The sequence below is a fragment of the Ictalurus furcatus genome, chromosome 26 (genome assembly GCF_023375685.1).
Source record: "Ictalurus furcatus strain D&B chromosome 26, Billie_1.0, whole genome shotgun sequence".
NCBI classification, from domain to species: domain Eukaryota; kingdom Metazoa; phylum Chordata; class Actinopteri; order Siluriformes; family Ictaluridae; genus Ictalurus; species Ictalurus furcatus.
This window is the reverse complement of record NC_071280.1, coordinates 18,096,921-18,116,308: the sequence shown is the minus strand read 5'-3', so window position 1 is coordinate 18,116,308 and position 19,388 is coordinate 18,096,921. Positions and strand designations below refer to the sequence as shown.

The following is a 19,388-nucleotide window of genomic DNA, read 5'->3' as shown; positions in this document are numbered from 1 at the left end:
GTGTGTAGGTTCACGGTCAGAGCTTGGATAAGGATAAGGGCAGTGTGTGGAAGGGGCTGAAAGTGATGGTGAAGGAGGGCGGCTTCTTCGCTCTGTGGAGAGGAAACGGCATCAACGTGCTCAAAATCGCCCCGGAAACAGCCATCAAGTTCCTCGCTTACGAACAGGTCAGTGCACACAAACGCACACACTACTTGGGTAACAATCGTTAACCCCTAATCCCCTTACCATTACCCCTAACCCTAACCTAGTTGTGTCCTCGACGACTCTTTAACGGGTTTGATTTTACAGATAAAGCAGCTGATTCACGGCAGTAAAGACCGAGGGAGTCTGAAGGTTCATGAGAGATTCATTGCTGGATCATTAGCAGGAGCCACGGCGCAGACCATCATTTACCCCATGGAGGTAAAAAAGAAAATGGCCGAAAGTGGATGTGAGATTATCACTGGATCGATTTCCTACACGATCGATTTGTGTCTAGCGTTTTAGCATTGTTAGCAAAGCCACTCGTTTAAATCAGTGGTTCTCAAACCTTTTTCAGCCATGGACCCCTAACATGATTCTTGCAGACAATCCCTCCCCCAACACACCCCACCCCCACCCTTATACCAGAGGAGCCCCTGTAACTATGCCGCAGACCCCTGGCTGAGAAACACTGGTTTAAACGGCGTCATTTTCCAGTAGATTTAGTAACCAAGTAAGACAGGTGACAAAAGCAATGGTCGCCACAAGAGCTAAACTATGAGCAGCACGAGCATGAGTACAGGATAAATCTGTGTAGTGTCACTGCCCACCCCGACCTTCAACACTTTGTGCTGTGGAATGTTCAGGAACGGGACAGACACGGCTCTGAGGTGCTGCAGGGACTGATTATCAGCGTTAGAAATCTGTCTGTCTCTCTGCGCAGGTGCTGAAGACGCGTCTAACCCTGCGTACGACCGGACAGTACTCGGGCGTGCGAGACTGCGCTCGGCAGATCCTACAGAAGGAGGGACTGTGGGCGTTTTATAAAGGCTACATACCCAACATACTGGGCATCATCCCATACGCTGGCATCGACCTGGCCGTCTACGAGGTGCGTGAACGCTGTAATGTTCAGCTCAAGTCTTTTCTCTGTGTGTGGATCAGCGTGCAGTTTATATTCAATCAGCAGTGTTAACAGTGATGTTAAACAGCTGTGAGAGTGGAGACGGGTTCGTGTAATCACCACCTCTCCGTTTCTCTCTCTCTCTCTCTCTCTCTCTCTCAGACCCTGAAGAACGTGTGGTTACAGAGACACAGCTCTGGCTCAGCTGACCCCGGTGTGTTTGTGCTGGTCGGATGTGGTACGGTTTCCAGCACATGTGGTCAGCTGGCGTCATACCCGCTCGCCCTGATCCGAACCCGCATGCAGGCACAGGGTAAGAGAGTGAGGATGGATGGAATGACTTTTTAAGCATTTAGTATATAGAGTAACAAATTAGTATGTGACTGTTTTGGATACTGGATGAGGAATGATGGATGAGCTAATAGATCAAAGAACTTTAGTGGTGAATATATTAAATAATTCGGTGTACAGATGGATGGTTGGCTGGATGGTTGGCTGGATGGATGGATGGTTGGATGGATGGTTGGTTGGATGGATGGTTGGCTGGTTGGATGGATGGTTGGCTGGTTGGATGGATGGTTGGCTGGATGGATGGATATTGACTGGATGGTTGGCTGGCTGGATGGATGGTTGGCTGGATGGATGGTTGGCTGGATGGATGGATATTGGCTGGCTGGATGGTTGGCTGGCTGGATGGATGGTTGGCTGGATGGATGGATATTGACTGGATGGATGGTTGGCTGGATGGATGGATGTTGACTGGATGGATGGTTGGCTGGCTGGATGGATGGTTGGCTGGATGGATGGATGGATGGTTGGCTGGATGGATGGATGTTGGATGGTTGGATGGATGGTTGGCTGGTTGGATGGATGGTTGGCTGGATGGATGGATATTGACTGGATGGATGGTTGGCTGGATGGTTGGTTGGATGGATGGATGGATGGTTGAGTGGCTGGCTTGATGCTTGGATGGTTGGCTGGTTGGCTGGTTGGATGGATGGTTGGCTGGTTGGATGGATGGTTGGCTGGATGGATGGATATTGACTGGATGGATGGTTGGATGGATATTGACTGGATGGATGGATGGTTGGCTGGATGGTTGGCTGGATGGTTGGTTGGATGGATGGATGGTTGAGTGGCTGGCTTGATGCTTGGATGGTTGGTTGGATGGATGGATGGATGGTTGGCTCGATGGATAGATAGACAGATGGTTGGCTATATAGCTGGATGAATGATTGGATGGATGGATGTTGGATGCATGAATATGTTGAATAATAAGTGGGTTGATTGATGGATGAACTGACAGGAGCCTTGTTCTCTCTCTCTCTCTCTCTCTCTCTCTCTCTCTCTCTCTCTCAGCGACAGTGAAAGGTGCCCCTCAGCTCTCCATGCTCTCTCTGTTCCGCAGCATCATGGCTCAGGAGGGCGTGGTGGGACTGTACCGCGGCATTGCACCCAACTTCCTCAAGGTCATTCCTGCCGTCAGCATCTCCTACGTGGTGTACGAACACATGAGGAAAGTACTGGGGGTGGGAAAGTGAGACACGCATGTCCTTCACTATAGACGTCTCGATGTCAGTCCTTACATGAGACGATAGACCGAATAAGAAATGAGAGAGATGGAAGAATGAGGGGAAAAGCTTGTTAATGCACTCTATGATGGAGAGATGTATTGACCAAAGAGTGGATTTACTCTTAAAGACAGAGAAGATGAAAGCTCAAGTTCTACATTCTGACTCAAAACCAACAGGGCTATAATCCAGTCGTTTGTAATAAATAAATAAAACGGTTAATCAATAAAACTAGTTTATATTACCATTTAAATATGCAAAAAAAAAAAACAACTTGTGACAGCTGACATTTATGTTTTACATAACTATAAGCAAGACTGTAACCTATACAGCTTTGTTACGTTGTTATTTCTCCATTTTCTTGGTGTTTATTTGTGCTGTTGATCAACAGGATCTTCACATTCAGACTCACAGGCTGTCCTCTTCAGGAGGTGAAATGAACGCTAAAGTGTGTGTTAATACTTAGAAACAAGAATGTGTGTGTGTGTGTGTGTGTGCAATGTATTCCCCAGACTATAAAACCTGTAGCATCTGTTATGATCCATACATGCTATCTAGCATGTCTTTATTTCATTGGATTAAGAGTAATAGGGTGTTTACGGTAAGCTATGGATAGGTGAACATCTTCATAAGGTTTGGCATTTAGACTTTGAGAGATATTTTCAGGCCTGGCAGAAGGACTAGAGGTTTATAGTCTGGAAAATACAGTATACGTAAATGAGCATGTGCTACATTTTTAATACAAATGTAGGTTGCATGTAAGTGAGCATGTGGTATATTTTATAATGTATAAAAGACTGGATCTATTTTCTTAACCATGGAGTGTACGTGTGAGAATGAAACAATGGAAAAGTGTGTTTCAGACCCCTTTTTACTCTGCTTACCCCTGTACTCACTGCTCAGATATGAACCTAAATTCACTTTAAACGTCTTCGGACTCGGTGCAGTGCCACCAGATCACCACTAGGGGGAGAGTCTTTCTTGCTGTATTCTTGTATTATGTGATATGTGCAAATCCGAACAGTACAGTAGAGCCCTCCACCTAGCGGTGATTTGGTGGAACTGCATTGGGTCAAAGCTACTTTATAATTAATTTACGTTCATGTTTATTCATAGAGACGATCACAGAGTGTCCATTGGGTCTAATTAAGTTTTAATTATCCCACATTTACATTTTATAAGTATTAAATTGTCTTAAATTCAAATAAATGTAGCTTTTTTTTAGCTAAGTTGCTTGAAATGGAGGTTAACTCCATCTACCAGTTGTTGAGCTAGCATACACAGAGACGTGTGGAAATATAATTATTTAACTAAAAAAAATGTAAACGTGTGATTTTATTAAGTATATTTGGTTCTTCGTACCTGCAAATTGGGGCTGCGCTGTTACAAGCCTTGTGAAAATCTAGATGGAGAATCTCCGCCTAGTGGCGATCTGGTAGAACTGCGTCCGGTTCATGCTAATTTACAACGAAATTAACATCCATATTTGTTTATAAACGACCACAGCGTGTCCGTGTGTCCCTAATAGTTTTAGTTAAAGTTTTACTATATCAAAATGTTACATTTTTACAAGGATTCGTTTGTCATAAATTCAAATTAATATGGATTTTTGGCAGGTGTTAAACCGATGCTAATGCTAGCTATCGGTTTGTTGAGCTAGCATACACAGAGTTGGGGAAAATTTCATGAGTTTAAGTTAACTGTGAAACTTATTTGGTAGATATAGTTCTTCATATCAGCAAATTAGGTCATAAATGACACTTTCAAAGTCTTTTTAAAGTATTAAATCAAACTTGAGCACAGTGCAAGCTCAAAAGTCCCCCAGGTTCTCTGTCAGTGTTGGGATTTTAAACTCATAACCTAGCAGTTACATGCCCAGATCTTTGATTTAAACTCACAGCCCAGATGTTTTGATGGATCATGATCATGATCAGTTTATAATTCTGGACTTTTAGGACACTTTATGTGTATAAGTAGTACGTTACTGAATACTGTCATATCGTAAGTACCACTAGTACAGATGTTTGTGATTTGGGACACAGCCCAGGTCTTATTAGAGGTAACATTACAAGCTCTGTCCCAAAAGATGCCCTAAATTCTGCCTGCACTCATCCTCCAAGCCAGCATTGTAATGATGTTGATGTCAATAAAAGATGTAGGGCTTGTAGTGCGTTGGTCCTCGAATCTTAAAAAATACAAGTATTCAAGCAGATCAGTGATGCTCTCAGAGATGATTGTAGTTCTGAGTTGTTTCTCCAAAACAAACACCTACTTGGAGCCTTTGCATTCACTCCATGTTGAGTGACGAAAGCTAGAACCATCCGAACCTTTTAAGGAACCTTTTTAAAGAGTGTAGAGTCGAAACCCTTCTAGAACCAAAATTTCTGATCAGACATCATGACTGTTTTCACTAGAGTACCTACACTTTAGATAAAATGAATAAATAAGGTTCTTCCTGGGAACTTTGGATAGTAAAGTATTCTTAGGTTCGTGAAAAGGATCTACTGTACTTTGAACCCTCTCTGAATGGAAAATTCTCAGTTGTAGGGTTCTCCAGAGAGCCTTAAAGCAATGGTCACCAACCCTGTACCTGGAAATCTATCTTCTTGAAGACTTTAGCTCCAGCCATAATGGTGCCCACCTGACCATCTAGTCATGGCCTTAAGAAGTTCTTGATCAACCAAAATCTAATACACACTGTTTTAGTCGGCGATGAAACCTGCAGGAAGGAACCTCAAGGAAGAGGGTTGGTGACCATTGCTTTAAAGCTTTACACAGAAGAATGAACTAAAGAATCCTTTAGGGTTCTAGATTTAAACTTTACTTCAGGTACTATACTGATGATAAATAGATAACTATTATTAAGTCTAATCTGCATTTTTTTTCCACAGTAATTGCACACTTTTTTGAAAATGTGTGTTTTTTGTTTTTTCTCTCTTTGGAATAATGAATGGTTCTAGCTTCCTAAAGGGGTCCTGCTTGGTACCTTTGTTGAAAGGGAAACCAAATGAAAAAATGGGGCTCTTCAAGAGTTCTGCTTGAAACCCCAACTGACAAGGAAACACTCTGTCGCAGGTTTCTACATAGGGTTTGGTTTAGAGCTTTTGATCAGTGATGGAAGACTGTTTTTAATAGGGAAATGACACCTCTTAGAAAATGTGCAGCCCCAAAGGGTTTTTTGTTTTGGACTCTGAGGGAATCCTTAAAGGTTCTGGGTGGAACCCTGTGATGGAGCGCTCCAAAAAACATTTTCAAGTAAAACTAAATAATATCCAATGAACCCTTGAAGAACCGTTTTTTTTTTTTCAAGAGTGTACAGCCATGCACAACGTGTGTGTGTGTGTGTGTGTGTGTGTGTGTGTGTGTGTGTGTGTGTGTGTGTGTGTGAGTGTGTGTGATAGAAACCAAAAACTGATTTTTTTTTATTTATTTATTTTTTTTTACACTTTGATCAAACAGCACAATTGAACTGAAGAACTGAAAAAAGTGGCAGTGTTACAGCACCTGAGGTGTTTTAGGTCCCTGAGGTGGTAATTTTTTTTTATTTTTTTTTATTTAAATATTTCTGACACATTATTCATCGAAGAGTTAGCAACACACTGGGTATTAAGATTTTGTTTATTATTTGAAGCATTTCTGTTTGCTCTGCCTGTATGTATCAGCTGAATCCTGATTAAACGTTGTAATTTCATGTACTTTATATAAAGTGTGGAATGCAAGTGCTATTTCCAGGAATGTTTTGTAGATTGAATGCATGCTTGAGACTTTATGTAAATTATTAAAATAATAATAATAATATAAGTTTGGAGTTCTTAGTATTTGTGCAGAAGTGTGAATCTGTGTGAAAATGGGAACGTTTGATGCAGTAAACATGTTCCCTGTTTACATTTCGTTTATTTGCATCAAAGCAACATTAAAATATTATTTACAAAAAAATGTAAGAATTACAATTTAATAAAATTAATAAACATATCCCTGCTGGGGGGGGGGGGTCATAGAATTTGTGATGGTTTTAATTGTTGTAATGGGAATTGTAATGGAAACTGTAATGGTCCCTGTAGGTCTCTACTGGTAATTTGTTGCCTTCTATTGGTGGCATGTAATGTCTATTGGAGATCATTAAGAACCAATAATGGTAATGGTTTTAATGGTTACCTGATGGTTTGTAATGGTATTTCTAGTGGAAACCATCAGAATGTTTTGTAATCGTTTCTGTTGTTTTTTTTTCAGCAGGGATTACATTTGATGGGTCTTCCTAAAAACCAAAGATTTATGTTTTTTAGTATATTTATTTTTATTAGTTGAGTCACAAGTTCATAAAAGGAGAGTTCAGAAGAATAAAAACAGGACAATTTCTAACTTTGCCCTTTAAACACCCCCCCCCCCCCCCCCAAAAAAAAAACAACAACCTCAACCAGTCGCAAAATCGCTTCCGCAAACCCAGCAACCATCTCAAATACCTTTATCCTCCTCACACAAGCGCACTACATCTACCGTCAATAACACACTCCGCTCTAGGGCACTTCCTGTTCACTAGGAAGCCATTTTGAATTCAAACCCGCAATCTCGGCCGCATTTTTATTTAAACAAAAAACAAAAAAACCTCCTTAACCTTTGCTGTAGCCAATCGCGTTTGGAGAAGTGTTTGCACCCGCCTCCGTGGTGCGCTCTCATTGGCTGTTTATAACGCGAACGAGGAAACGCGAGCCAATAGAAACGCGAGCTCGGATGCCGCGGCGCGAGCGCGCCCCCTTCTTCTTCTCTTCTTCCTTTCCCGGGTAACTTGGCTTTTCTCGCCTTCCAGCTCCGGTGCACGTCTTCCCCGGGCCCAGCGTTCTCTCTCCTCCTCTATCTCTACACGGATTTATAGCGGAACACACGGACAGTAATGTCGGACTACAGCTCGGTGCCGCCTTCCGGGGCCGGAGCAGCAGCACTGGGAGCCGCCGGGATAAAGAAGGACGCGTTCGCGGATGCGGTGCAGCGCGCGCGGCAGGTGAGAGAGAGAGCGCGCGAGCGGCCTGAAAAAAACACAGTAAGACGTGAAACGTGGATGTGTTAGCTAGCTACCGGTGATGTTAGCTAGGGTGCTTACTCAGTAGCGCGTTACGTAAAGCTTGGTTTATTTATTTATTTTTAAAAGCGAACCACATTTAGTTGTTTTCCTCGCGGGCATTAGCAACGCATTGTTTTGCCTCGCGTGAGCGTCTGATACTCTAAAGGCCTTCTCTCTTCACTGCGACCGGCATGGCGCTTTAAGTGTGTGTGTGTGTGTTACATCTGTGGCGCGTCTTTCATTATTAAAGTATTTCCCCCCAACCCCACTTTTCTAACTGGGCGCCATTTTGTGAAGAAACACCGCCGAATAAATGTAAAATTTCGTCCCATTGTCCGCGAGCCGTGCTAAGCTAAGCTAAGCTAATTCAGCCATGCTATGTAGCTTGTTAGCATACCGTCGCGCGTGGTTTCATGACTAGCCTAACTCATATAAACTCTGACTGAGACACACTGTGTCGTGTTTATTTAGTTATTTTTGCGGTATTATTTCAGAAACTTAAAGATAAAAAAAATATACTTAAGTAAAATGAAGCTACTAATAATGGTAGTCAGGTTTAGCCCGGTGACGGATATAAATAAAACAACAGACTTGTGTGTTCATTACCTCAGGATGTGATCAACCCCATCAAGCTCACATGTGTGGTTTTGTTTTTTGTGAAAAATAACTCCCATATATTGTGTTAAATATATGTCTGGAGTAACTATAGTTATCTAAATGCAGTTTAAAGTTTGAAACGTGTCAGTGAAGGTGCAGTTTGTTTACATGTCTTGTGTTTTTTGTTTTTATGTGTGTGGTAATTTTAGTTTTAAGACCCCACCAGTCTGACAGACTCCTCAGCTGGAGGTTGGTTTATAGGTTTCCCAGCTTCAGACCTCTGAACTTTAATCGAGAAATACATCTGAAGTCCAGAACTAATCTTTTATTTCTTCCAAACCCGTTCCCTGATATCCCATTTTACTCAGAAGAGAATTAGGATTTCTGTGTGTCTCCTGGTTGTTTGGTCTCTGTGCAGAGGTCTTGAGCTGTGGCTATGTAAAATCTGTTAAATGTAATATTTTGCTTTAAAAATTTCTTTACTCCAGGCTGCAAGAACGATTTCCGTGTCTGAAGTTGGTTTTCTCAACAAACAGTAAAACAAAAACTCGAGGTTTCAGTAGTTGAGAATTTTTGGGTGAGGACTAACTCTCGAGATGTGATTTAAAAAAATAATAATTTATTCGCTTTACTTTGAACAATATTCACGCCAATCGCCTTTTTTTACGTTAACGTTTGTCGATTTTACGACTTCGTGTTTTTGCTGATATTCTCACGAGCGTCGAAAGATCCGAAAAGAAGAAAGTGTACCACATCACACGCTTACGTTTTAAGTAATAAGGTTTTATCTGATGGTTTCGGACTAATTAAGCAATATTGCAGAAGCAATCAGTCTGTACGGGATTTCTGGGAGATTTTTTTTTTGTAATTCTTACAGCTAGAAACGCGTGATTTTGATAGAATTGTTTTTCAAAAATTTTGATGCGACTTTCTGCGCTTTTTTGGTTAGTTTTTTTTTGCTGAGAACTACGTGAATTGACGGTTGTTTTGTGCGGTCTTTCCGTTTTAGCTGTAGTCATTTTCGACACAAGTTAATCAAAGGGGGCTTTGGCTGATGAGGTCACGTGACTCGTCTCGGCTTAAATCTGTGGTAACTTTCAAAACTTCCGAGCTTCTCCGAACGTTGCAGGGTTTCCTTGATTTTTGCGTTAATTTCTGCGATCACAAAATCCTGAAGGGCCTGAGCGAGACTGCGGTAATATCGTGAATATCGGCGCAGCTGTTATTTGGAAAGTAGCTAATCACATCTGTGCGGATATTCAGTTTAACCTCGCGAATGTGAGGCCGCTTTTACACAGCAGTTCTCTGAACAAGAAATTCATATCGAACGACTGACTGTTCTGACACAATGCGGCCGGATGTTCTGTTTATTTTTTGCTCTGTTGAGAGAAATGGATCCAGAGGAAGCCACGCCCATTTTATAGCCCGTCAGTTAGCTGGCTAGCTACCTCACGTTGATGTGCACTTTTCCGTTAAAGCTGCTTCCGGTAAAAATTGGCGTTCATCTGTCAAGCTTTCATACGTCGAGTCGAAAGTTATATTCCTGAAAAAAAAGAACGCATTGTTTGTCACGTCTGCCGATGATGTCGCTGACTCTAACGTAGTAACTGCTCCGAACTAGGAAGTGCAATTTTGCAAGGCGAACACATTCCTCCAGGTGACATCGCAGAGGGGGGAAATAAACGAAAGATGAGTGCGTCACTGACTTTATACACGTGAAACGCTAACCTTCGCGCTCGCATAAGACATCATCAGAGCAGACTTTTAGTAGTTTTAAATGTTCTGCGCAGGTGTTTTGAACTCTCCGATGTTAAGAGATGGTGTCCTGTAAGCCCCGCCCCCTTCCCAAATCTCATGTTTTCTGTCACGGTGAACTACACAAAGTCGGCTTTACGGTGTGCGATATTAAGCCTGATTGTCATCGCAGCCACGGTCTTGTCGTAAAGGAAAATCTTTGTTCGTGACGCTTTCGCCAAATCATTGATTAGATTCTGAGTGTGCGTGCTAATGCGAAGATACTCCACCAATCCAATCCACCAATAGGAGGACAGCGAAACTATTATGGCTACGGTTATCGTACTTGTCGTAAGCGTGTCGTACTCTTATTCTTCCTTTGGATCTGACACGAAGGGTCGTTATGATATGCAGTCTATTATTGGACTCAGCCACGATTTTATTCAAATCGTAAAAAGGCGGTGGAATCGTGCAGTGCGTAAAAACCGGACCTCGTCTAAAGTCGAGACCACGGTTCTCGCGATACAACAGGACCCAGAAGAACAATCTTTGTAACAAAGATGACAGAATTTTCATTTTTGGGCGAACTTTCCCTTTAAGTCTGCGTGCCACATGAGCTGAAGAAGTGTCTTTAATATTAGGAGCTGCTTTCAGCCCCCGGTGTTTGTGTGACGAGCTGGAAATGGGTCGTGTTTTTAATGAAGACGTTTCTGGATGTCTGAGGAGCGGACTGAGAAACTCATTTCTCACATCATTTGTCTGAGCTGTTCGACTTCCTTCTCGTTTTATTGGTGTAAAGTGTGTGTGTGTTTTTGTGCCTTCTGTAGATTGCAGCTAAGATCGGTGGAGATGTTGCAGGCGGCCCTGTGAGCAATAACGGTGGTGCCGAGGGGTATCCTTTCTCAGCACAGAAACGATCGCTGGAGGACGGAGGTATATTCACACATAATGGCAAGTACAGACCAATATCTATCTAACAATGATCTTCAAGGAACCATGTGTGGGGTCAAGAATAACCATGGTTTTAGTGTAAATAACTGAAAGCTGGTCAATATTTAATCAGGAACATCACAGGTTCACCAATGAGCTCTTAATCACCAATCATGTTGGTTCTGTTAGGCTGATCTATACCAATATTTAACTACAAAGCCATTTGTCAATATTCCACTATCCACACACACACAGGCAGACCACCACACACACACACGGAGCTCTGAATGTACCGTGTTGACGGTGTGTTTCCTCCTCAGATCAGCCGGACAGTAAGAGGATGGCTCCTCAGAGCGACCGGGACAACGCTACAGCTCTCTGTGAGTATTTATACTTGCGCGTGCACACACAGGCGCACTGTAAACCACGTTCTGATACGTTATCGTTGCTATAGTAACTGCTCATTCACAGGGACTTATAGCGCGGGCTCCACACTTTATGAACGATTTCTTAAAGAAGAGAAGTTTTTTGTTTAGTGAGGAGACGTTTATGTAACTTTTATGGAAGGAGTCTCCAGTTCCAGGAACCTGGAATACACTGTGTGTGATGTGTATATGTAGACTAAATGTGTGTTTTTGTGTTGAATCCACAGCTATCAGTGCTCAGCTGGCTGCTCTCTCTCAGCAGAGGTAAGACCACGTTAGCTGACTAAAGGACTAACACACACACACACACTGTTCCAGCTACACACACTGTTCCGACTGTACCTCAGATCTCTCTTTCATTCTTCTCCTCCTCCTCCAGTGGACGTCCTTCTGCTATAACCGAGGAGTACAGAGTTCCTGACGGCATGGTGGGCCTCAGTAAGTACACACATGCACGCACACATACACGCGCGCGCACATTTGCATGGTTCAGTGCTTGTGATCACTGACGTGATTTGGCTCCGTGCTCCGTCTCGCTGCGCAGTCATTGGTCGAGGAGGAGAGCAGATCAATAAGATCCAGCAGGAGTCGGGGTGTAAGGTTCAGATCGCGCCAGGTGAGTACAGCTACAGCAATGTCGTTTTATTCTTCGTGTGTGTTATTGCTGAAAACGGACGCTTTATTCACGATGACGTTTGTAGATGTCCGCACAAGTGTAACGTGTGTGTTGTGTTGTGTTGTGTTTGCAGACAGCGGAGGTTTACCCGACAGAAGTGTCTCTCTCACCGGGTCTCATGACTCCATTCAGTAAGTGTAAAAACCCCCTTCTCACGCACTCTACACTACTCTTCCTACACTAATCTTCTTCCTTCCGTCAGCTCCTTCTTCTCAACTTTTACACCTTCTCGCTTGTAATATCAGTAATATAAAATGACAGGAAGTCTGTTTTGTAGATAAATTGTCAAAAAAATTAGGTTTTTCTATACCATGGTGGGCATGCAAACAGCACAAGAGCGGCCTCTAGAGGCGAACTAAATTTTGTTGTTATTTGAAGTGTTTTTATTCATTATCCATCTGTTATTTGGAGTGTTACTTTTCAGTTCAGTTTGGATATATATCTTCTATTTATTTGAATATTTATTAATTGTTTCTGTGTATGTGTGTGTGTGTGTGTGTGTGTGTGTGTGTGTGTGTATAATATATACATATATATACACACACACACCCGGCTAGTGCAGTGTTTCTCAACCAGTGGTCTGTGGACCCCTAGTGGTCAGTGGTGTAATTGCAGGGGGTCCGCAGGAAAATTTTAAAAATGTTTAAATAATATGTATATATTTTTTTGTTAAATGTATAAAAGCATATTCAAATGAGATGTTTTTAAAATTTATCAATTTGGTTAGTCACAAATATCGTTCATGGACTTATTTTAAATTTATTTACAAATGAAATGAAAATTTGCAAAAACCTGCGAGTGGTAGAGAAGTTCAAGTGTCTCATTGATGGATAAAATAAACAAAGGATCATTCAGAGACTCAAATTAAATGACACCAACAATAAAATGTAAAAAAAAAAAAAATCTTGAAATGTTTTGATTCGGTTTTAATGTTATATTATTAATGTTAAATATTAATAAAATCGATTGTGAAAATAATCGTTACTTGCAGCCCTAATAAATATATATATCGTTTTAAAAAGTACAGTACACTTTCATGGTCGTCAGTACTGTTTATTTTTGTACTGGAGTTCAGTAATGTTTTACTTCGAGTGTTACGTTTTCATTCAGTATCAGTATTAAAAACTATCGGGTTGATGAATCAGTTATCAGCAGGTAGGTACTGCCCTAATTACTGTATTGCTATGTGTATTGTCTGCTGTCGCCTGACCTCTAGTTCACACTAGCAAGTGACGAGTCGGTCGTGTTGTGTGTGGGCGTGGCCTGTCTACGTTTTGTTTGTTGTTAATCCAACGAGGACATTTTTGTAGGAGAAAAAATGACCTCTCTCTCTCTCACAGGAAGGCCAAGATGCTGTTAGATGACATCGTGTCACGGGGTCGGGGAACACCGCCCACCTCCTTCCACGAGGCCAACGGGAGTGGCCACATGCAGGAGATGATCATCCCGGCGGGAAAAGCCGGACTCGTCATCGGCAAAGGAGGAGAAACCATCAAACAGCTCCAGGTGGGACGCGTCAACGTGGTTGTGTCCCAGACTGCAGCTCTGCTGATTAATGTTTTTTTTCCCTGTCATTAGCTACGTTTCTATCCACGCATAATAGATTATGCAGATTTTGGGATTTAAAAAAAAAAAAAAAAACACCCGCTGGATGGAAACACCCGATGTGAAAAATCTCATTGGAATACTTGCGCTCTCAGTTAAAGCGTTTTTATTCAGTAAGACATGCACACGTAAACTACACAGGAAACACATTTACAGAATAAATTCCTCGATGTGCATAAAGTCATGTGATTTTGTCTCAACAAATCGTGTGATTGGATAATTGTCTCAGTGGGGTAAAAACGGCGGCGAGCGAGAGGTGCGTTAGGATGGAAACGGTGCTTTGTTTAAATGTTTGAGCGATATTCCAGTTATCTGCATCAGTTAAATTCGCAGCCTGTGATGTTTTACGGTTGTGTGTGTGTGTGTGTGTGTAGGAACGTGCTGGTGTGAAGATGATCTTGATACAGGATCCGTCTCAGGGACCGAACATGGACAAACCCCTTCGCATCATTGGAGATCCCTACAAAGTGCAGGTGTGTGTGTGGGGGTGTGTGTGTGTGTTGGGGGGGGTTCTAACATTTTCTATTCAACAAATCTCAGAATTTGTACAGAACCAGGAAGTGAAACTAGATATTAATCCTTGTTCACTCTCTCTCTTTCTGTCTTATCATTTTTTTCAGCAAGCGAGGGAGATGGTGCAGGAGATTCTGCGTGAGAGGGATCAGTTTGGAGGAGACCGGAACGAATATGGCTCCCGCATGGGAGGCGGTGGCGGAGGAGGTGGCGGCGGCGGAGGAGGTGGTGGAATAGAGGTGAGGGAGGGGGGGTGGTGTATGGGGGCAGGAGGTGTGACAAAAAAAAAATGACATCATGATTCTCAAATCGATTTATTAACGAGCCATTTTTTGTTTAAAAATTCCGTGTATGAACTCGGTCGATTTTTAGTATATTTAAATATCGTTTATATCTGAGAAGGTGAAACGAATTCAATCTTAACATTTGGATTTCACGTTTTAATATCGGCTGCTTCCGATCAGTTAAAATTCTCCCCATCGTGTCGATTTTAATAAAAAAAAAATTAAAAAAAAGGTCTTTGCACTAAAACTCTGGGAGGTTCGGCGTAATACAAGATTTCTTCGTATTCGTTCGTTCGTGCACAACTGGAGCGTGAAGCTAATGCTGCTCTGTGATTGGTCAGGTGCCTGTACCTCGTCACTCCGTGGGCGTGGTTATTGGCCGAAGCGGTGAGATGATCAAAAAGATTCAGAACGATGCAGGAGTCAGGATACAGTTCAAACCAGGTGAGCATCTCTCCTCTCTTCTTTTCTCTTCAGGTTTTATAATTGTTTGTGTAGTGCATGATTATGACCGTGTGTGTGTGTGTGTGTGTGTGTGTAGATGACGGGAGTGGACCCGATAAGATCGCTCACATCATGGGGCCTCCTGACCGCTGTGAGCACGCAGCCGGCATCATCAACGAGCTCCTACAGAGTATCCGGGTGCGAGAGGAGGGAGGAGGGGTGAGGAGACGCACATCCTTCACATGCCGTGTTTATTTATTTTAGCCGTTTAACTGCTCAGATGTAGAGTCGGGGCTGAGCGATTATAACGTCTAAAGATATTGATACGCCGTGCTATTTCTGAAAGTGTATTATTAATATGATTATTATTAATATTGTTAATATTAAGTGTATCTTATTTAACACCATATTGATATTGAGTACATACTATCGTATGTGTCTTGCTAACTGTCTGTGTCTACTTCAGGGACCCCCTGGTCCTCCTGGGACAGGTATGCCTCCAGGTGGGCGTGGCAGGGGGCGTGGTCCAGGTAACTGGGGTCCCCCTGGAGGTGAGATGACCTTCTCTATCCCCGCCCACAAGTGCGGCCTGGTGATTGGCCGAGGAGGCGAGAACGTGAAGTCGATCAACCAGCAGACAGGCGCGTTCGTGGAGATCTCGCGCCAGCCGCCGCCCAACGGAGACCCCAACTTCAAACTGTTCACCATCCGGGGGAATCCGCAGCAGATCGACCACGCCAAGCAGCTCATTGAGGACAAGATAGAGGTAGAAGATGGACCTAGTGTAGCGCGCGTGTGTGAGAGAGAGAAATCTAACCAGATGATAAACACACGTTTCTGTCTCTTTCTGCGTTTAGGGTCCTCTGTGTCCTGTAGGTCCCGGTCCCGGTGGTCCCGGTCCAGCCGGCCCAATGGGTCCATACAACCCAAATCCGTATCAGCCCGGACCTCCAGGAGCCCCACCACAGTCAGTACACGGTCACTTTTAAAGTGTTACTGATTTTAATCTGTTCTTTACTGCACTGTGTATGCAGAGTCAAACAAATGCTTATGTGATTTAATGTGTGTGTGTAGTGGAGGTCCTCCAGGTGCCCATCAGTACCCCCCTCAGGGTTGGGGAAACGCCTACCAGCAGTGGCAGCCGCCTGCACCTCATGACCCCAGTGAGTCTCGCTTCACCTCTCGCCTCCATCTGAACTTTATAGTCGTATAAGTCGTATATATACATTCCATCTGCCTTGGAGAGAAATGCACAAATGTAGCATAATATTTGTACCACATTTTTAAAAACGGCATCTCGTGTCTTCCGAGGTGGTTTATTGTTTGTCCTGTTAGTGTTACTATAGCCCTTTGCAACTGTTCTCGTCTTAATCCCTCGGTCAGGCCTGGAAAATATCCAGAGTCCTTTACCTCTAGTGTGTTTTACTGGACTGACAGGTTCATGTCTCTAGGCATTCATAATAAGGTAAAGTGTTCCATTACTGATGTGTGTGTGTGTTAGGTAAAGCTGCAGCGGATCACAGTGCTGCCTGGGCAGCGTATTATGCGCAGTACTACCAGCAGCCTGGTGGAGGCGCTATGCCCGGCCAGTCACCCAGCGCACAGCCCGCTGCTCCTGCCCCCACCGACCAGAACCAAGTGGCTCAGAACACAGGGCAGCCCGACTACACCAAGGCCTGGGAGGAGTACTACAAGAAAATGGGTGAGAGTAAGGAAAACTCTTTTACTCTTAATCCTTCATTATATATGTGTGCTTCTACATATAGAGAGTGAAACTGTGTGTGTGTGTGTGTAGCTCAGGCAGGAGGTGGCGCTGCTCCAGCAGCAGGTGGCGCTCCAGCAGCGACAGGAGCAGCAGGACAGACTGACTACAGCGCCGCCTGGGCCGAGTACTACAGACAGCAAGCAGCTTATTACGGCCAAAACCCACAGAACCCTGGACAGCCTGCAGCCACGCAGCAGGGCCAACAGGTACACACACACACGGGAAATGTTTGGATTTGTAACTCGCTTGCTTATTTAACAGTGCAATGTTGCTGTTTACTCTGAACTGCTGGTGTAACCATGGCAACCAGCAGTACACTCCCATTACCACAATGTAATGTCCTTGTGTTCATGTAGGATTAAATCATTTTCCCCCTTCTCTGTTGTGTTCCAGGCGCAGTAAACTTGGCCACACCCACTTCCTCACCAAGACTCCTGCCCCTTTTTGCTTTTTGGTCCCTCCTTCCTTTTTGGCCCCTCCTCTCCTCGTCACTTGTTGATGATCGCTAATCCTCCCGCAGCTGACGAACGGACACGAACAAACACAACCTTGTAAATGATCCGTCTCTCCCCCCCCCCCCATCTCTCTCTCTCTCTCTTTCTCTCTTCTTTTCTTGTAATTTTTCTCCAAACTGAAATGGACTAAAACCAAGCGTAGCTGACTTTTATTTTATTTGTCCTCCTCCCCTTCACCGCTTGTCCTCCTCATCCTCTTAAATGTGATTAATTAAAATCCGTTGCCGCGGAAATGAAAGGGAATGCTTTTGAATCATTGCCAGCTAACCCGCCTCCCTTAAACGGACTCGCACTTCGTCTTTTTTTTTTTTGTTTGTTTCCCCCCCCTCCTCCATTAAGGTGTTTATACTGCATCTAAAACTGTGTACAAATCGTTCTCTTGTTTTGTTTTGTTTTTAGACTTTTTAATTTTGTTTTAAAAATGGAAATCGGTTGAGTTTGGAACATTCCCAGTGTGTATGGTCCTCCTCCCCCCCATTTGGAGCTATTTTTAAGTGTTTCAGTGCTGCCCAGGTGTGTGCGTGTGTGTGTTTGCATGGTGTGTGTGTGTTTGGTGTGAATGGTCATGTCTGACACACATCTATATCTCCCCTCCTCCCATTTTCCTCCCAGGTTCATGAAGCTCTGATGTTATTGTTGTTATTATATAGAGGTATATATTGAACGCTTGGGTGGGGTTTTTTTTTTTGTTTTTTTTTTTTTTTTTTACTTTTTACCGCTTGTTTTTAAAACCTTCACAATAAAAAAAAAAGAAAAGAAAAACGAAATGCAGACCGTTTTTTTTCGTCTTGTTCACTTTGCTACCGAGTCAGCAGGGTGTACAAAAATATTTTGTTTATAACGTGGAATCGATTCTCATAAATGTGATCCGGTGTTTCACTCGAGATTGTGTAATCGAGGTTTTTTTTTTTTTTTTTTTTTTTTTTTTTTCTTTCTGTAACACGTTTCAATAAAAATCCAAAAGTCATGAGTGATGGAGTGCAGTTTTTGTCCAGCAGGAGGAGACGTGGCGCTGCTGAGCAGATTAAAAGAAGAAAAAGAAAGGAAAAAAAAAAGTGGGTCACCAATGTGCAGCCAATCAGGACACGGAGAGGTGTGCACGTGTGTTAAACCATATTTATACCTGTTTATTTCGCCAAGATGCTTCTTTTTTTTTTTTTGTTTATTTTTGTCACTTATTGTAAAGTATGTAGATTATAGACACTTCTGTATAGCAAAAACTAATTGCTAATTAGGTTCGGAGTTAACTCGGTGCCTGTGGTTTTACTTTGCTACTTCGTTTCATCTAGAGGGGGGAAAAACAGGGTTATAGTAGATTTAATAAATAAATTTCTCATGAAATTGTACGAAATATAAATCCACCACTCATCTTCCAGTTTCAGTTGAAATAGCAGAGGGACCGCACACAATGAAGAACTAAAGCGTAAAGAATTCAGTGTTGTATTGCAGTAGTGAACTCCATTGTAATGTTATTTCAGGAGATTTTCACAGCAAGGCCAGTTTTCTCTTTGAAAGAGTCTACTTGGATTATCATGCTGTTATATTATTATAGTGCTGGGATAAAATGGTCTTAAAATCACTATCACATCGCAATTATTTCTGGGGACAATATCTAGTCTGACAAAATGACTAAAGTCCATTGTTGTAATAAATATAGATTTACAGAGTGTCATTGTTTGCTTGAGGTCCTACCTCACGACAGCCAAACCATCCGGATGGTTCCAAGACTCCTCGGCGTGTTTGCGCGCTGATGTTTCGTTTCATTGTTTGTTTTTGATGCAAGTCACAAAATGGCCTGCACTTGATGGTCGCGCCAGATGACATTTTTGTTAAAAAAAAAAAAATTCCTCACTGCACTATGAAATAACTATAAACATTAATGCCTTGCAGTTTTGATCACACACTTGTGTAAAGTGTGTGTGTGGGGGTTTTTTTTGTTCGTTCGTCTTTAATATTGTACTTTGTGTATCCTTTTAACCCTCTTTCTTTGTTGGTTTATTTCCTCCACAAAACACACCACTCACTCAATTTTCTAACTGAAGCTTGTTTTTAAATTCCGGTTGTTTCTCGATCTTTAATTTCCAAGTTGTGTGCTGTATTAATCAAATAAATAAATAAACACGCTTTCAACATTTCGTTCTAAACTCACAGCTAGAGTCGTCAGTTTCTTGGTTTTGTTTAAATGT

General features: G+C 42.6%; 2 protein-coding genes across 11 annotated transcripts in view; both read left to right on the top strand.

The window, feature by feature from the left end:
* The window catches only part of slc25a23a (solute carrier family 25 member 23a), a 12,267-nt gene extending 5,811 nt beyond the window's left edge, over positions 1–6,456 (top strand). For all 4 annotated transcript variants that reach the window (XM_053615715.1, XM_053615717.1, XM_053615716.1 and 1 more), the window contains 5 exons: positions 9–167; positions 292–405; positions 908–1,075; positions 1,250–1,400; positions 2,447–6,456. In XM_053615715.1, the coding sequence (XP_053471690.1) occupies positions 9–167; positions 292–405; positions 908–1,075; positions 1,250–1,400; positions 2,447–2,628 (774 nt within the window). In that variant the 3' untranslated portion in view covers positions 2,629–6,456. The remainder of the gene's footprint in view (positions 1–8; positions 168–291; positions 406–907; positions 1,076–1,249; positions 1,401–2,446) is intronic.
* Positions 6,457–7,273: 817 nt separating this feature from the next.
* khsrp (KH-type splicing regulatory protein) lies at positions 7,274–19,332 on the top strand. 7 transcript variants are annotated; one of them, XM_053615765.1, is made up of 18 exons: positions 7,274–7,693; positions 10,873–10,978; positions 11,296–11,355; positions 11,628–11,664; positions 11,780–11,838; positions 11,945–12,016; positions 12,150–12,207; positions 13,417–13,582; positions 14,056–14,154; positions 14,302–14,433; positions 14,820–14,922; positions 15,020–15,141; positions 15,389–15,688; positions 15,780–15,889; positions 15,997–16,085; positions 16,424–16,630; positions 16,718–16,893; positions 17,081–19,332. In XM_053615765.1, the coding sequence occupies exons 1-18, from the start codon at positions 7,547–7,549 to the stop codon at positions 17,087–17,089; spliced, it is 2,052 nt and encodes a 683-aa protein (XP_053471740.1). In that variant the 5' UTR covers positions 7,274–7,546; the 3' UTR covers positions 17,090–19,332. The 7 variants fall into 7 exon arrangements, with proteins under 7 accessions (XP_053471740.1, XP_053471739.1, XP_053471738.1 ...); XM_053615764.1 differs by having other exon boundaries at positions 10,873–10,996; positions 16,424–16,624; XM_053615763.1 differs by having other exon boundaries at positions 7,275–7,693; positions 10,873–10,996.
* The last annotated feature ends 56 nt before the right edge of the window (positions 19,333–19,388 follow it).

What these genes read in the sequence shown, in the direction of transcription:
- khsrp (XM_053615763.1), top strand. Translation starts at nt 7,547, where the DNA reads ATGTCGGACTACAGCTCGGTGCCGCCTTCCGGGGCCGGAGCAGCAGCA. An exon ending in TGACGGCATGGTGGGCCTCA is followed by an intron (nt 11,839 to 11,944) that starts GTAAGTACACAC and finishes CTCGCTGCGCAG; the next exon opens with TCATTGGTCGAGGAGGAGAG. An exon ending in CCTCCAGGAGCCCCACCACA is followed by an intron (nt 15,890 to 15,996) that starts GTCAGTACACGG and finishes GTGTGTGTGTAG; the next exon opens with TGGAGGTCCTCCAGGTGCCC.